General features: G+C 39.3%; 1 protein-coding gene across 1 annotated transcript; it reads right to left on the bottom strand.

Annotated features, from left to right (window-relative positions):
• Window positions 1-3071: 3071 nt before the first annotated feature.
• Window positions 3072-10519, bottom strand: cdc45 (CDC45 cell division cycle 45 homolog (S. cerevisiae)). Its single transcript, XM_085368506.1, has 18 exons — window positions 10469-10519; window positions 10299-10358; window positions 9816-9908; window positions 9432-9569; window positions 7678-7824; window positions 7523-7581; window positions 7389-7437; window positions 7232-7293; window positions 7092-7142; window positions 5427-5546; window positions 5182-5313; window positions 4992-5090; window positions 4750-4911; window positions 4512-4650; window positions 4347-4430; window positions 4117-4235; window positions 3518-3594; window positions 3072-3136 (listed from the first exon to the last, which is right to left on the bottom strand). The coding sequence occupies exons 1-18, from the start codon at window positions 10517-10519 to the stop codon at window positions 3072-3074; spliced, it is 1707 nt and encodes a 568-aa protein (XP_085224632.1).
• Window positions 10520-15663: the final 5144 nt, after the last annotated feature.

Raw genomic sequence — 15663 nt, 5'->3', positions numbered from 1 at the left:
CCAAGTGTGGGCCAAGGCTGTGCTCTCACCTTTGCCCCACATGAGCGGGCTGAGCTCAGGAGAAGATGTGAAGTTTAGTGGACCTCAATGCTTTAACTGGAAATCATAGAAATACAGTAAGAAGAGTTTTGGTGGAACCACAAGTTGTGCGTCAGCAAAACAAAAGACTGGATTAAGATGAAAAGACTGTTATCGGTTTGGATTCCTTTCTCTACCCCTTTCACTGACCACTGCCAACAGCAAACACTTTGCCAAGTCTTTGTTTCATGATACAAGACTTATGACTTCCTTATAACGCCTGGATTTTTCCAAACTGATCCCAGCAGTTTTGCAGCCCCCTGCCTCCTGCCTGCAGCTGGATGGATAACCTTCCACAAGAGGGTTTTAAAAATGCGGTAATTCCTTCAAATATGAGTGAAGTTTAAATAGCCTAGGAGTGGAAAAGGGTTCCTTAGGTAAAGCCTCAAGTCATGCACCCCAACAAACTCACTAACACTTAATAACAAGCTAATGGTGGTTTCTGCTGACTGTGTGGTGGCAGATCGTGAAAAACTGACCTTATCTACTGCTGATGTTTTCAGGACTTCAACCTGAAGCTTTTCATAATCATTCATATCCAAACTTTAGCTTTTCTGCTAAAGTTTGGATAGCCAGCAGACTTGGGCTGTAACCACAAGTACTGCAGGACGTGCTTGTTGATTCTAGTAATCTGTGAGGTTTGCTACATTCAAAGGATTTATTTGGCTTTTGCATAGCAAGTAATCTAAAATCCACTATATCCACCTTGTAATAAAAAGGTTGCTGGGCATGCAGGTTCTTTTTAATTTGCTCCATCTCCCTCAGAAACCATTTATATGAAAAGATTTAAAAGTGATTAAACTAATACATATTTTAAATACAAAAAGCAGAAATTTCAAATATGAAAACATAAATGTATTCATTAACATTTACTTTTAGAGTTTTTCATTAAATATAATATTGTCCCTGAAACAGTAACTACTGCAGAAAAGGTTCAACTGTGCCGACTCAAGCAACATATGATACGTGACTGCATCAGATGTTAGACATTTAAAAGTGAGTTGCAGCGTTTTTTCAGTTCATTGCGGTTTGTGGCCCTTTGTTTATGCACAGCTCTCACAGGTCTTACTGTGGCAGTTTGAGGTCTGGACTTTAGCCAAACCATTGCAACCTTCATTCTTTGATTTTCAGACATTCTGTTGTACAGTTGCTGCTGTGCTTGGGCTCATTGTGCCGTTTCATGACTCAGTTTGTGCCAAGCTTTAGCTGTTACACAGATGACCTCACATTTGACTTCAGAGTATGCAGGTATACAGAGAAGTTCATGGTTGACTCAGTGCCTGCCAGGTGCCCAGGTCCTGTGGATGCACAATAAGGCCAAATCATCACCCCTCCACCACTGTGCTCGACAGTTGGTACGAGTTGATTGTGCTAATATTATGTTTGGTTGTCTCCCAACATGGCCCTGTGCATGTTTGCAGTACAGCCAAACATCTTCACTTTGCTCTTACCTGTCCAAAGGACATTGTTGCACAAGTCTTTGCAAACCTAAGTCTTCCTGCCATCATTCTTTCCAGAAAGCAGGCTTTCTCCTGCACATCTTTTCAAACAAACCATTCTTGTTCAGTCTTTTTTTAATTGTACTGTCTTGACAATTTTCCTCTTGTTAAAGCTTCTCACCTGGCCATATAACCCATCTCAGACTATTGGGCTTCTCATTCCTGATGTTTTACCTGAATGCTGCAGACCATCAAACTAATACATCTCTGCTTATAAAGGTGTGCACAGTTAGGTATTAAAGTGCATTTGATTAGGGGCACCTGGCTGCTCCTATGGAAGCATTAACAGTAATACAGTAATACGTAAAAAGTTTCACATACGATTTGAAAGTCTTTAAATGTGTAGTTTGAGTTAAATAACCACAAAATACTGCAATAGTAGAATTTGTTATTAGTTGGTACATCTTTTTTTTTTTTAACAATAATTGCCGTATTAAAGTTGTCATTATTTCCAGAGTTTCTTACTGTTAAATATTTGCCTGCGCTTTATTCTGACACAAACATTTTGCTTTTTTTTAAAAAACTCTTGTTTCCTCTGTTTATGCAGTGTACAAACTCACCCAACTGTTGTAATATAACAAACTCTTATTAATATTAAAAATAAATAATGCAATGTACTGTCTGTTGACAGTCAAGTGAAAGTAAATGCTTCTTTCACTGAGAAGTGAGCATAAATAGCCCGAGTCCTTGTATGTGTACTTGAACGTTAAAGCTGATTCTAAATACCAATATACCCGTCAGTCTCTGTATATACTACAACTACAATATGGCAACTAAGGACACCTTTATGGGTTCTCATTTAAAATTATGCCTTGAGTTATTTAAAGCATGACTCGCAGATACTGAGTTAAACCAAGGTGATGTGCACGCCCTCCTGACAATACCACTGTTTACCTTAACATCCTCCACTGCAGCAAATATGAGACTAAAAACTATTTTGGTATTCAAAACTGCCATTCTGCAAAATTTACACAAAAACTTACCTCACGTAATTTTTTTGTTTATCTTCTCAGGAAAAAGAAAGCAAAGCCGGCCAGGCTTTGAGATAAACAGCTGACTTCTCTCAGGCCGCAGTGAAGCCAAGACATGCTAAAAGTTCAACAAATGACACGTGAAGAATGTGGGATTTTCTGGTCATACATTAGATAAGGTAAAAAATATTAAATACTGCAAGAGTATAAAAAAAAAAAAAGAAGTTAATAATGCCTGATCATATAAAAATAAAAAAAGGCATAAAAATCAACGCGTCTCCATTCTATAAAATGATTTATTAAACATGTTTAAAATGTGAATGACTTAAAACTTCTCACATTCAGGAATAAAAGACAAATTTAAAACAACACATTTACAAAAACACTGTACAATATACACATAAAAACCACTTAAAACCTTAAAAAACAAAACCAAGGATAAAGTTCTGGTGCTGGTGACATTTTACACGCCTGACACATGTGACCAGCAGCTGATCTGTCGCCCTGGGAGAGCTTCAGTTTCTCATGAAAGGAGAGTGATGAGCGCATCCAGAAACTTGCTCCTGTCTTCAGTCTTCAGTTCAATTACTGCAGAAAGAAAAACACAGATAAGAAAGAAAAACATGCCAACAGGACAAATCATCCAGCAGCGGTCTGACATCCCGGGAGGAGTTTTTTTGCTTGCGATTTTTAAAATGATGGTGAACTGGATAAATATTTTAGATGGGAATGAGCAGAATATTCTAAAATATTCTTTCACACATGAGACATGACAGATTAAACTAAAAATCCTGAGTAACAGCATCACAACTGAAAGTTTGGGTGAGAATGGCAAGACAAACAGACTGCACATTAAACAAAGACTAGGCTGCCACCTAGTGGCCACATTGCAGACATGCAAGAGCAAATTCACTGACTGTCTGCACAGCAGCAAAAAAACCAAACAAACAACACTTTACTGTGTCTTACTTGAAGTGTCGAAGTGGTCGTGAAGAGTCCTGGAGCTCGTGCTCTCTGCAGCTTTCTCAAATGCACGACCAAAGAAACTAAAAGGGCAAAAACAAACGCAGGAGGAGGAAATGAGGCAATATTGTTGTATACTGGTAGAAAAATGTGAAAAGGAAATAAATTAGAGCCACTAGTTGTTATTTGAGTCCCACTGTGTCATGCTCTGAACTGGAAAATATTCACGCCTTTATTTAATTGTGTCTGAAATATTATAATTCAGCATTTGCTCGTCTTAACAGAACCTGGAACGTCTGCAGGTTGTTCAGAACGCTGCTGCAAGGCTTCTAACTTATAACTCTTCTCACATATCACATACACAGGCTCACCATTAACCTCAGAGACCACTTGAAGACTCTGGTTTTGACTTTTAGAGCATTGCATGGACAAAAATCAGCTCACATTGGTAAACTTTTATATCCGTACATCTCCAGCAGGCTCTGAGTTGTTGAGATTAGGTCCTGCCGAGATTTGTGGACTCTGATCTCTTTCAAAAAGCAGCTAATCAGGTTAACCAGAGATGCAGGTTGAGAAGGAGAGAAATCATAAACTGAGAAACTTACTTCTTCTTGTCGGACGTCTCAGACTCTGGTGGGATTCCCACAACAATGACAGTTCCCTTCTCCACATCCTTGGGGGCAGCCATGACGAGCGGGAGCAGTTTGCAGCGTTTATTTCTCGTCTAATTGGCCAAGACACCGTGAGTGAAAGAGCAGAGAGACTTGAATAACTATGATTTCAGTGAACCTCCGTCTACATTGTGAATCAGTCCCGATAGCGTTCAGACACTCACCGAATGGACAAAAGCCTTCAGGAGGTACTTGCAGAGCAGCGTTAGCGCCATGGGCTTGGAGAACAGCTTCACGTCAGGTGTTCCCTACAAAGACAGGATGTGAATAGGATATATGGCTAAATAAAATTGAAAGCATGCACATCTCAGGCATCCAAACACTCGCACCTCCATGAGGTAGCAGTAGAGGAAGGGTCCCTGCGACAGGATGAGGTTGGTGCAGATGCAGCTGGCGACCGTTTGCTGGATGGCAATCAGCTTCTTCTTCGCTAGCTCAATACCCGAATGCAGACGATCGATGTTGCTCCTGCACAGAGAAAACAAAAGAAAAAAAAAAGACGACATTTTTAAAGGAAATGTGAGCAAATTAAGTCTTTGAAGAGTGAACTTAGTTTCCTTTGCACACCTAGAAAGGGCATCGAGAGCCTTGATGAAGTTGTCAGTCTCGCTGTCGTCTTTCTCAGCACTCTCCAGCAAGGCAGCAGTAGCGTGCACCATGTCGCTGGCCAGGAAGCGGTTCTTAAAGCCGAAGTGAACGCCAAACGTCTGGATGCGGATGTCCTTCATACTGATGAAGAGGAGAAATGGGAGTAGAACAGGGAAAAGCAGACTGGATGAGCAGTCAGTGGTTGCCATTCAAATACATACCCGTATTTATTGGAGGACTCCTCAATGACGTCCCTCAGGTTTTCTTTGATCGACATATCCATGGAGTTAAATTTCTGACGCACTTGTTTCAGCGGCAGTCTGTAACACAAATTTTATTTCAAACAAATTCCGGCTCAACAAAAAGAGGAAGTTTGTTAACACACAAAGCATGGATTAGAAAGCACTTTACCCCATGTCTGCTAAAAACTCCTGGAGTTTCTTTTGGCCATTTAAGGTCCAGAGCTTGAAGCTGCAGGAAGTGTAGCAGGAATTATAAATGCTCTCATACAGAGACCAGTGCTGGTAAAGGGTAAGACGAAGACTGAAGAGACAGTTAAGGCTCTGACTTTCAGTAATTTTTAGCAATTGTGTGGCAGAAATCAGGTGGAACATAAAGATCTGTAAAAGGCAACAAGGCAGATGAGTTAAGGATACTCGTATTCAAAGGAGATCCTCATACAGTCGATCGAGAGCGAGTTCTCCTCATCCTCGTTTCGGTGGTTATGTCGGGAAACGTGTCGCTGCATAGTGGCGATGTCGGTTACATACTTCATACTAAAAAAGAAAAAAAAGAAGCGAGGCAGACAAAAATAATAATAACTCAGCAGAAATATAAAAGAAAAAAAAGAGAGATCAGTTTACACAAAGGTTCCTTGTATTTATATTTCAGACAGAACCCAAAGTGCAATGACTGGTAAATCTTTGAAATATTATATTTGAACAGTAAGGGTTAAAGGTGAAGTGGAAACCTGTGGTCTGAACCGTCACAATTTAAACCTCTTTTTGGATGCAGGTCACCAGCACAGTTCAGCATGAGGGGTGCAACACTGCTCATGATATAGCCAAGTGACATATCTGTGATATCCATTATTCCCGAACAACACATCCTTCAGCTGAGGCATCATCGTCCCCATTTCAGTAAGTCAGTGCTCAAGCACATTCTGCACGAGCATGGCTCCATCGCTAACGAGTCCATGTGCTGAACTTGTCTGCTTCCAGTCCAATAATATCTCCAGGAGGGCCAATTTGTTAAGCAACTGATTTCTTTTTTTATATATCAAGTAAGACAAGGAAAGCAATTTTCATGAGAATCTGCTGATGTTTTTTTTTTTTTTAAACTTTAATATATTAAACTCAAACTGAGTCACGACACTCAAAGTGCACAGCATTGGGTCAAAATTTGGCACCTTATTTCGAGCCCTCATAACATCACAGGCGCAGAACTATGTGAAATTTTCAGACCTGAAATGCTTTAAAAAAATAAATAAATAAAATAAATAAATAAATAAATAATTTTAAAAAAATATAAAAAAAAATTTTTTATGTCCACAAAAAAGCACAGAAGGAATCTCGTACAGAGACAAAATATGGATAAAAAAGAGATCTTCTCCAGGGATGTCAAACTCATTTTACATCACAGGCCACAAACAGCTTACTTTGATTTTAAATGGACCTCACCAGCTAAAATTCCCCTTTGTGTCAGTGTAAAGAAATGTAACTCCACATTCAATCATTGCAATATCTCAGTGTAAGAAAATTTGTGCAATTTCAACAGTACGGCTCAGCTTTTTCTACACCCCTGATATAAAAGCCACCTGTCTCACATGGTGACACGATCCTTGTTTAGCCTTTTTGAAGTTTTGTCAGCTTGACAGACAAATTGGTGCAGTTTTGTCTTTGGGATTATGTTATATCCCACAACACCTAAACAGCTTAAAATTGGTTCTGGACAAAAACGACATTTTGGCTTCAGATTTTTATAACTGGAGTGGATGGTGTAAAGGAGCTTAAAAGTCAGTTTTACCCAGAAAAAAATGAGTTATGAGTGAGCTGGAAAAGAAAAGCCCCAAGAAGTATCAACCTTATGTAATTTGCAAGCCAGTAAGTCTCAAAATTTCCATAGTACAAGATGAAAACTTTGCATGCTTTCATTAAAAAAAAAAAAAAAAATACTCTCAGATTTTGACTGATTTAAGGTTTTAAATGGTTTGACAGCAACTGCTTTCAGCTTTTATTTACATTTTTCAGTGTCCTGAGCTTTTGGGAAATTGGTTTATAATTGTTTTGATAATAGTTTTGTAAAACTGAGGGCATCCTTACTTTGTGATTTTATCATGAACCCACTGGTCTGTCAGCCCGATGATGGCCCACCTGCAAAGAAGAAGCAGTGCACATCTAACAGACCGTATAAACTGTATTTCAAGATTGTTTGCCATGAAAGATCTCCTCAGAAAGCTCACCACAGCATATCCTTGGTATCTTTAGTCAAAACCCACGCAAGCTCAAAAAACATCATCGCAGCCTGACAGGAAAACAAATTAAAATTCAGGAGTTCATTCAGAAATTCAGGTAACATTAATGTTCTTATATTACTTATGTGAGGTTGTCAAAACTCACCGAGGTGCCGTGATATTCATACTGCTCATAGTCAAACAGGATTTCCCTCCTGTGAAATTAATGAAAGGTAAGCATGCATTCAACTGTTGTGCTGTGCACAGAAAGAACCAAACAACTAAGTAAAAACACTTCACCTTCGAGCCTCCCACTCCCTCTTGGCTCGCTGCCTTTCAATTCTCCTTTCGACAGCCCCCTGCAAACACAGGACCACAGCCCCAATGTAATAGCCTTTACAGTTCACGCTACCAGTTCATCCCTGCGGGCAGCACCGACTCAGTTTAATACGTACCTCATCAAATCTTCTGCGTTTCCCAGACGGCTCTGAGCCTTCATCGCTCTCATTTCCAGAGTCTTCTCCTTCCTCATCTTCATCTCGAAAGATATCGTCATACGACGGCACGCTGAGGTCGTCATCCTGTTTGATGAGCAGCTTAATCTGTTGAGCAGAAGACAGAGAGTTAATGTAACGCTCACTTCCACAAACAAGTGGGAGTATTGTTAAGGGAGTATTGTCCTCCACAGGACAAGACTCAGCAGTCCATCTGCATCTTAAGGATAAAGGACACTCTTTCGAGGATGCCAATGTTCACATTTTGGACAGAGAGGACAGATGGTTTGAAAGAGGAGTAAAAGAAGCCATCTATGTCCACTGTGAGCGACCATCTTTGAACAGAGGCGGGGGTTTACGACACCAACTCTCTGCCATCTATAATCCAGTTTTGAGATCCCTTCCCAGACGCCTTAACGCCCACTCACATCCTGGGCCATCTGACCTCAGGAATTCGCATGATAAGGTGGGGCCAGGTTTCACAGTGAACACACCTGAAACTCTGGCTGATTGGGACCCACGCCCAGTTTCCCACCTTGGCTCAGGCGATTAGAGGATCATCAGGGGGTCCTTTTGTCCCTCTGTGGGGGGTCACTCCCACTAGGTTTATATCTGGGACTCTCCACCATTTGACCTTAGAACTGAAGAAGCTTCTCGGATGAGAGGTGAAACGTCTTCAAGCAACTTAAAGAAGTCCAGACGCTTTTCTTTGCAAGCTCCTTTGACTACGATGACCTGGATGACTGAGAACCTTCACAGAGTATTGTTAATCTTGAACTTCAGGTGCAAATGGATCATTGTTTACAGTGAAATGCATAAAGATAATGAACTATTTGATGTTTTGTACCAGATTGCAAATACAGTACAGCACAATAGCACAAGAGTACTTCCATCTGTAGTTCTGATGGGCAAAAAGGAGACTTTATCTACATATTTAAAGGCCCCTACGCTAACTTTGCCCGCTGGACATTATCAGTCACAGAAATTTAAAAAAATCTTATACCTAACTAGCTAGGCACTTCACCGGCATGCTGGAGAGAATGTGGAGCAAAGATGGTCGATTCATGTATTTTGGACTTATTTTAACAACAAGTATTTCAAAAGTTTTGGACTTTGATGCTTGTAAAGGTTTTACAATTTTTTATCTTGCCTATTCCCCTGTGGACTAAGCAATGGTGACAAACACCTGAAGAGCCTGGCTCTACAGGCAAACTAGTGGTTAATATTGTTAAACACACACATACCGGTGGACAGATTATACACAGTGCCAAATAGAATTGGAGGAAATGTGTGTGTTGTTATTTGGCTCTTGAGACAAACTGATGAGACTGATGATGTGAGAAGATGTTTTTTTAAATTCACATATACAGAACTGTTTTTCCCCCCCTTCTGCTTTAAAATAATGCATCAACTTGGCCCTTCTTTTTTCTTACACTCCAAACGTCTCCACTATCATGCTCCCTATCATGGTCATCGTGGTTCGAAACCTCATTTTTACATCCCCTTTAGCTGTAGGGTCCGCATCCTCATCAAACTTCTGCCACTGAGCTGAGTCTTACAGGCCTGACTCCATCTGATCCTTCTCTTCTCAGACTTCATGCCTTGAGTGAATCCCTGTGCTACTCTGAGGCTCTGTGGGGTAGACCCTAGCCTGTGAACCTATGTGAACTTATTAGTGGGGATATAGCCCGAATTAGCAAACCATTGCACATCACCTGGGTATCATTGTAGACATTGACCACATCTACAGGCCGGTGAGTGTCACAGATGAAGAAGATGGAGTCATCATCTGGCTGCAGCATCTCAAGGAGGTCAACATTTGCTCCGCAGTTGATGAGAACAAAGTATCGAAACTGCAGCACAAAAATCAGTCAACACAATATATAAGGTTCAGTGTTTACTGTCATATATTCATGTGCAGGCTCAGAGTAGTGTACTACAAAGCTTTCCACTTCAGGTTCTCAAGCAGAAACGCATAAAAAAGCAAAGGTTTCCATGGTGATCTCAAAAAGCTAAAAGCACCTTCATACTGGCTTGAAATAACGTGTTAACGTCAATCTCGCTTTACAGCACAGCCTTCTGGTCTTATTTAAGTATACCTGCTCTTTGTGTTCAAGGAAGGCAGTGCCAAGGTCCTGCCAGCCTGTAACTGGCACAAGTGTATACTGGATCTGGTCACAGTGAAACAAGGCCTAGTGAAGACACAAACAGTCAGTGTTTACATCAGCTTATAATTACTCTGAACACAGTAAAAGTCAAAAAAGCTCCATAAACCGCAACAGCACTTACTGAAACCTACTGTCAGTACTTTTAAATATTCCCAGTTAATGCATGAACAGATGGTAACCTCCCCATTATGACAGTACGGTTGGGTGTCCGAAAGTCCATAATAACTGGAAGTATTTAATCAGCATGCTCTCTGTTTACCCTCTACAATGACCTTAGTTTAAGAGCGCAAATGTTCGTCATCATGCACAAAAGCCACTAGAACAAGAGAGGCAAAACAACAGTGGAAAAACAGTCAAAAACTGTGCACGCAAAGGCTTCAGGAGCTGCCGCTTGCTAACATTTTATTGTCTTACCTGCAGTATTTTACAGGCGCAGAGAGCGTCAATGTCTGGTGCCACCAGGAGCACGACTCTCTGTAAGTAGCACGAGAAGGTTTATAATGTAAGCGATTTCAGTTTGCGATTTCAGATGTTAAGTTTCCTAGCTGCTAGGCAATGTTGGCTAATGTTAGAGTTAGCCTTACCTGGTTGGCGACAACTTCATAAAAATCCTTTCTTATGTCCGCGATGAACATTTTCAGAGAAGTCAGTCGATTAAAACTATTAAAATAAGACGAGCCTAATCGAATCACCCTGAGGTGGCATAAACTGCGGGTTATTTTGGCTTGCTGTCAGGCTCGGAGCTTTGACAATACACACACAGCGATGCCGCTCTGTTCCCTGTTGGAAATGTGGCGCCAAATCTACACGTCACTCCCGACCAATCAGATAGAAGAAAATCAGCAACGTCAACGCTGGAAGTCCCGCCTACCAGGTTGAGGAAACAAAGCAGTACTGGAACTAAAGAGAGCTGAAATAAAGTTATAGCTTTATTTATATCGATTTTGAAATATTTATTAATTTATTTAAATGTCATAACGATGTTTTTATAATATGTGTAAACTCCTTTAGACTTTATTAAGAACACAATATTATTTTAACATTAGTGTTTACATTTATATTACCTGAATGGTGAATTTATAATAATATAAACAATTATAGATGGTAACCTCTCTCTACCTCTATATTTTGGAGAAAGATCTAATCAGTTTTCTGTGTGTCAGAATGATTATTTTGTTTATTCCCTGACTGCAAAGACATAGGAAAACAATTTAATAAAAAACACAAAAACCTCACAGAGTTAACTATGATTTCTGTACCATACTGTTTTAAGTCTAACTGTAAAAATGCTAAAACAATGACTTATGCACACACTTCACACATTCACAAAATTGTAGTTTTCCACCGTGTGGTTACAATAACAGAAATTGTGTGAATTTATATGAGAGGTTCACTTAACCAAGTATAAATGTATTCATGTAAACCTGGAGCGCAGTAGTGACACACACTTTACAAGTATGTACTATTAAAGATGTTTTCATTGGCATAGCTATAAAAGTGGCATTAATCACACATTTTTAGACTTTAATGATAAAAGCTGTTATAGACTGAAATTTTAAAAAGTACTTGATTTAGATTAAAACATATTGGAAAGGATTTTGCCCAACCCCTTTCCACTTGAATAGTATATAAATGTATCTCATGAGCTTGTCTGGCAAAAGGCCTTGAAAGAAAACTTCTCCCGCAAACTCACAAAACAAGTTGAACTGAATTCTATTATTTAAAAAAAGGTGCGTTCAATTGTTTATTTGTGTCACCACCTGAATCTGATTTACACACCCTAACGTCTGCTAAACTATCCACCCACCAACTGTCCATTACCCTGCGAAGTCATTACTTGAAATACATTAAAATAATTTCCAGCAGAACTACATGCTTCAGTTTGATTATAATAGGTGAAAAACTACAAAAAGAGAGGTGGCACAGGTTACAGTTTTGATTAGAGGTTTAAAAATCTGAATTATTACCACACACAATATGTAAATACATACAATGTCCGGGAGATTACCTCCCAATACATCATCTACAAATACTGGTGCGCCATAATTTGATATGCACATGCGTTTTAACCTCATTTATTAATCATCCATCATCACATACAAACTCAAAACCAGGACTGCTGACTCCAAAGAAAACATGGAAAGGACAAGAGATCATTCAGTGTCATGGGGAGATTCATTAAAAGCATCACAACACAAACAGCACATAAGCAGAATGAGCTGTACGATCATGGCATGAACAAAGCAAACAGGAAAGTCTCAGCAGAATCCCCCAACATCACTCTGAATGCCCTGAAATTACATAAATTAATAGAATGGATGGAGGCAAAAAAATATGTGTGAAACATGCATGATTTTATGAAAAAGCAGCAGCCTAATGACCTTTTTTTTTTTGCCTTAAAGGGACAGTTCACCCCAAAAATTGAACTTACAGATTTTTCCTTGTTTATTCATCAAGACAATTCTAGTACGAGTTGGTCAGATTGGGAAAAATCAGCTGTAGAAATGTTTTTGCCTTTAGGGTGCTTGAATCCTGTTGCTTAGAGTTCCTCAAAATACATTTTAAAATTCAGATTTTTCTCTTTTACTATGGACATTTAGCTCCATTTTATTTAAGATTATAGACAGCACTACAGGCCGGAGGGAAAATTTGTATGTCCGACTTCAGGGTGAGTCACACCTTCAAAGTTTACCCACAACTTTGCTCCCATTTTCATCCTAACCACTTCTAAAGTTACAAATATTAAAAATTCAAGTAAACTCCTGCATTCCCCAAAAAGTAAACAAGTACCCCCAAAACATCTGTCAAAGAAATTCAGATACGATTTCTCTCCTCTTGTCTCATTTTAAAAAAAAATTTTGACATTATCCACACACGTCTTCACTTTTGACTCCACCAACAATTAATCCACTGAGTAAAAAGAAATGACACGTTTCTTTCTGAGGTTAAAAAAAATGCAGCATGCCATATTTGTTTGTTTACAAGTGAATACACTGGAAACAATCAAACAAACAAAACGTAGATTCAGGAAGGAAAAAAAAAAAGGTTACATGACAGAGAGCATACACCATAACATGCAGCATACACTTCATTCATGAACTGAGAGGAACATAGTAAACAAAGGCACAAAAATTATCCGCTTTCTTTATGCCAAGTTTGGTCTGTAACCACTGAGATCCAGCTGCTTTTATGCTTGGGTTAACCATGCAAAACTTTGGCCGGTTCAACACACAAACAGAAAAAAATATACATTAAATAAATAAAAACTCAAAATACGCCCAAACCACAAATTGTAGCGTTAAATGTCTCAGATTACGATCGATGAGTTTACATGCTGGAGAGAAAAACCTGGCCAGCAGGAGCACTGGGAGGGTAGCACCATCGCCTGGAGAGGTTAAAACAGTACCTACAGTACCCCATCTACAGTAAGCTTGAGAAGACTCGTTTAACTCGCTTTACAGTTACGGTGACTTGGAATAACGTGATTGGCTGAGCTGTCCTGTTACACCAGAGATGATTTTATCATTTAAAGCAAAGCAGGCACTGGAAAAACTGAGAAGCGTAAAGCAGCACTGCTACATCAGGATGTTAATATCGTGGAGGACTTTTTACAGAGAAGTTTTGTTTTTTTTTAAAAATCAATAAATGGAAACATTGAACATATATTATAGGAAGACAGAAAGTTTTAAAGCATTCGATAAAGTAAAAATAAACAAGCGTGATCAATATGTTTACGTGAACTTGGCTTTAAATGCAAGAGGAGTGCTTAGTTGTTTGCACTCCTGAAAGTTCATTTAACAGAATCACTTGGAGGTGTTATATACTTTTAATCACTAAACCCAATATATGCTCAAAACCAAAACAAATACTGTTTTCCTCTGTGCCACAGAGCTTCACTGCTGTCCAAAAACTACTGGAATGTTATATGTGTATTCATCCGCAGCTGAAAATAGTCCCTATTAATTGCACTTTTGTTTTAACAACAGTGCTCAGCAATTTAAGAAGGTTTTACCTATATTGACTTTTTTTCAAAGTTTTACATCATCAAAGCATCAAAACACCACAGAAAAGATGGGAAAGTCAAAGTAATATTTAACTCGTTGTTAGCTATGATTTAATCGTGGGACCAGCCAACATCAAGCCAGGCTGTTTAAACTGAAAGGCTGTTGCTGCCACTGCACTTTATGGCAGCATAAAGTTAATTTCACATTCTTAATTTGCAGGTATAACAAAGACAATCCTGTGTCTTTACCCAATTCCTTATCAAAAACAACAAAATGTTTACCACAAAGTATCTTAGTGTTGTGATATGCTATAACAGGCATCATGACAGATGCAGTTTTACCCAGTAACCCCAAGAGAGACATGGTCTGGTGGTCAGTAGCATCTAAGCTCAAAAGTTCCATTACACTGGATCATTTAATCACATCTTACTGTCTGTGTCATCATGTCATAACATGTTTCTCTGAGGTTTTACTAGGTGTGTTTGTGCTATTTTGATCTGTGAACAGAAAGGACAGTCAAGGACTTTGACCCCTAACAAGCTGATGTTTGCTCCCAGTGTTTGTTTAAGCCTGAGCCAGCTCCAAAACCACAAAGACTGAAACAGATGGTGAAAAATCCTCAGGCATTGAGTTTCGATTCTTCTCACCAGAGGAGGCGTCTATGCACAGAAATGAACCTCAGAGTGCGGTTAGCTTCCCTTTAAGCCTCAATCCTGCGTCTTTACAAAGTTGCAAGTTTACAAAACAATCACAAAGTGATTCTCACATGAGAAACTCTTTCACAGCAGCTGAGCCAGAGACTGAGGAGTGGTGGACTGTTTGTACAGTGGCTGTGTAGATAACCTGCTCAGCTGTTGTGAGTAAAGTATGTGATCTATAGGCACAATACACAGAGTGTGCAGAGCTGGGCTGGAGAACAGCATCATGATAATGAGATACCCCATCTGTACCCAGCAAACATTTCAATACTGAATAACTGTCACAGTGGAATTTTCAGACATCAAGTCACAGTTGGAAAAATACATGAAGTTACCGGACATCATTGTTAGACTTTCTGGTAAGAGAAAGCTTGTGTTCAAGATTTTTTTCCCCACTATCTCCTTATTGATGAGAATAAAACAAAAAAGTGTCTCGAGAGGAGGAATCAGGAGAAAAAATAATCATGTCGTGTGACCTCTTTCTTTTCCTGAGCGTTCCTGAGTCTATGACACTGACATCGAGGACAGGGAGGAGATAATTGTAAAAGTTCAATGCATAAACTTCACTGTGCCACAAATGAAATACAGTTTAGATGCAGAAAACTGTAAAAATATAAAGTGTTTTTGCAGTAACCCGATTTGTTATTCCTCACTTTACAAGAGGCTGTCTGACCTTGCCTCTATTCTGCGTTGAGACAACACTGACATACGTCTGTCTACGGTTTAGTTTTTGTGGTCGTACTGCGACCTCTTTTGACCTGTTTGCTGGGTAATTACGGGACTAGAAACCTGCTAGACACCTGCTAATGTGCTAGTGTAGCTCTCAAGGGTTTCAGAAACAATGTAGGAGAAAATTTGAATCGGTAATTGATGCAAATTCATTCCAGAAAAGAAACTGTGTATCATGTCTCCCTCTACAAAAAGAAAACCCAGAGAATACATAGACAATGATTAATGATCAACTTAAATACCGATATGCTGCCCAGCCCTAAAGAGTGAAAAAACAGTATTACATGGATTACTGTGCAACTCAGTTTAAATGACACCAGCAAAGAGGAAAATGCAGTTACAGCTTTT

Source organism: Diplotaxodon limnothrissa, linkage group LG12 (genome assembly GCF_057381915.1).
Source record: "Diplotaxodon limnothrissa isolate DT_005_m linkage group LG12, D_limnothrissa_male_GT1.1, whole genome shotgun sequence".
NCBI classification, from domain to species: Eukaryota; Metazoa; Chordata; class Actinopteri; order Cichliformes; family Cichlidae; genus Diplotaxodon; species Diplotaxodon limnothrissa.
This window is presented reverse-complemented; position numbering and strand designations above follow the sequence as displayed.

Coding starts and splice junctions, on each gene's coding strand:
- cdc45 (XM_085368506.1), bottom strand. CDS start 10,519: ATGTTCATCGCGGACATAAGAAAGGATTTTTATGAAGTTGTCGCCAAC. Junction 10,359..10,468: donor ATGAAGTTGTCGCCAACCAG/GTAAGGCTAACT, acceptor TGCTACTTACAG/AGAGTCGTGCTCCTGGTGGC. Junction 7,143..7,231: donor GATACCAAGGATATGCTGTG/GTGAGCTTTCTG, acceptor TCTTCTTTGCAG/GTGGGCCATCATCGGGCTGA.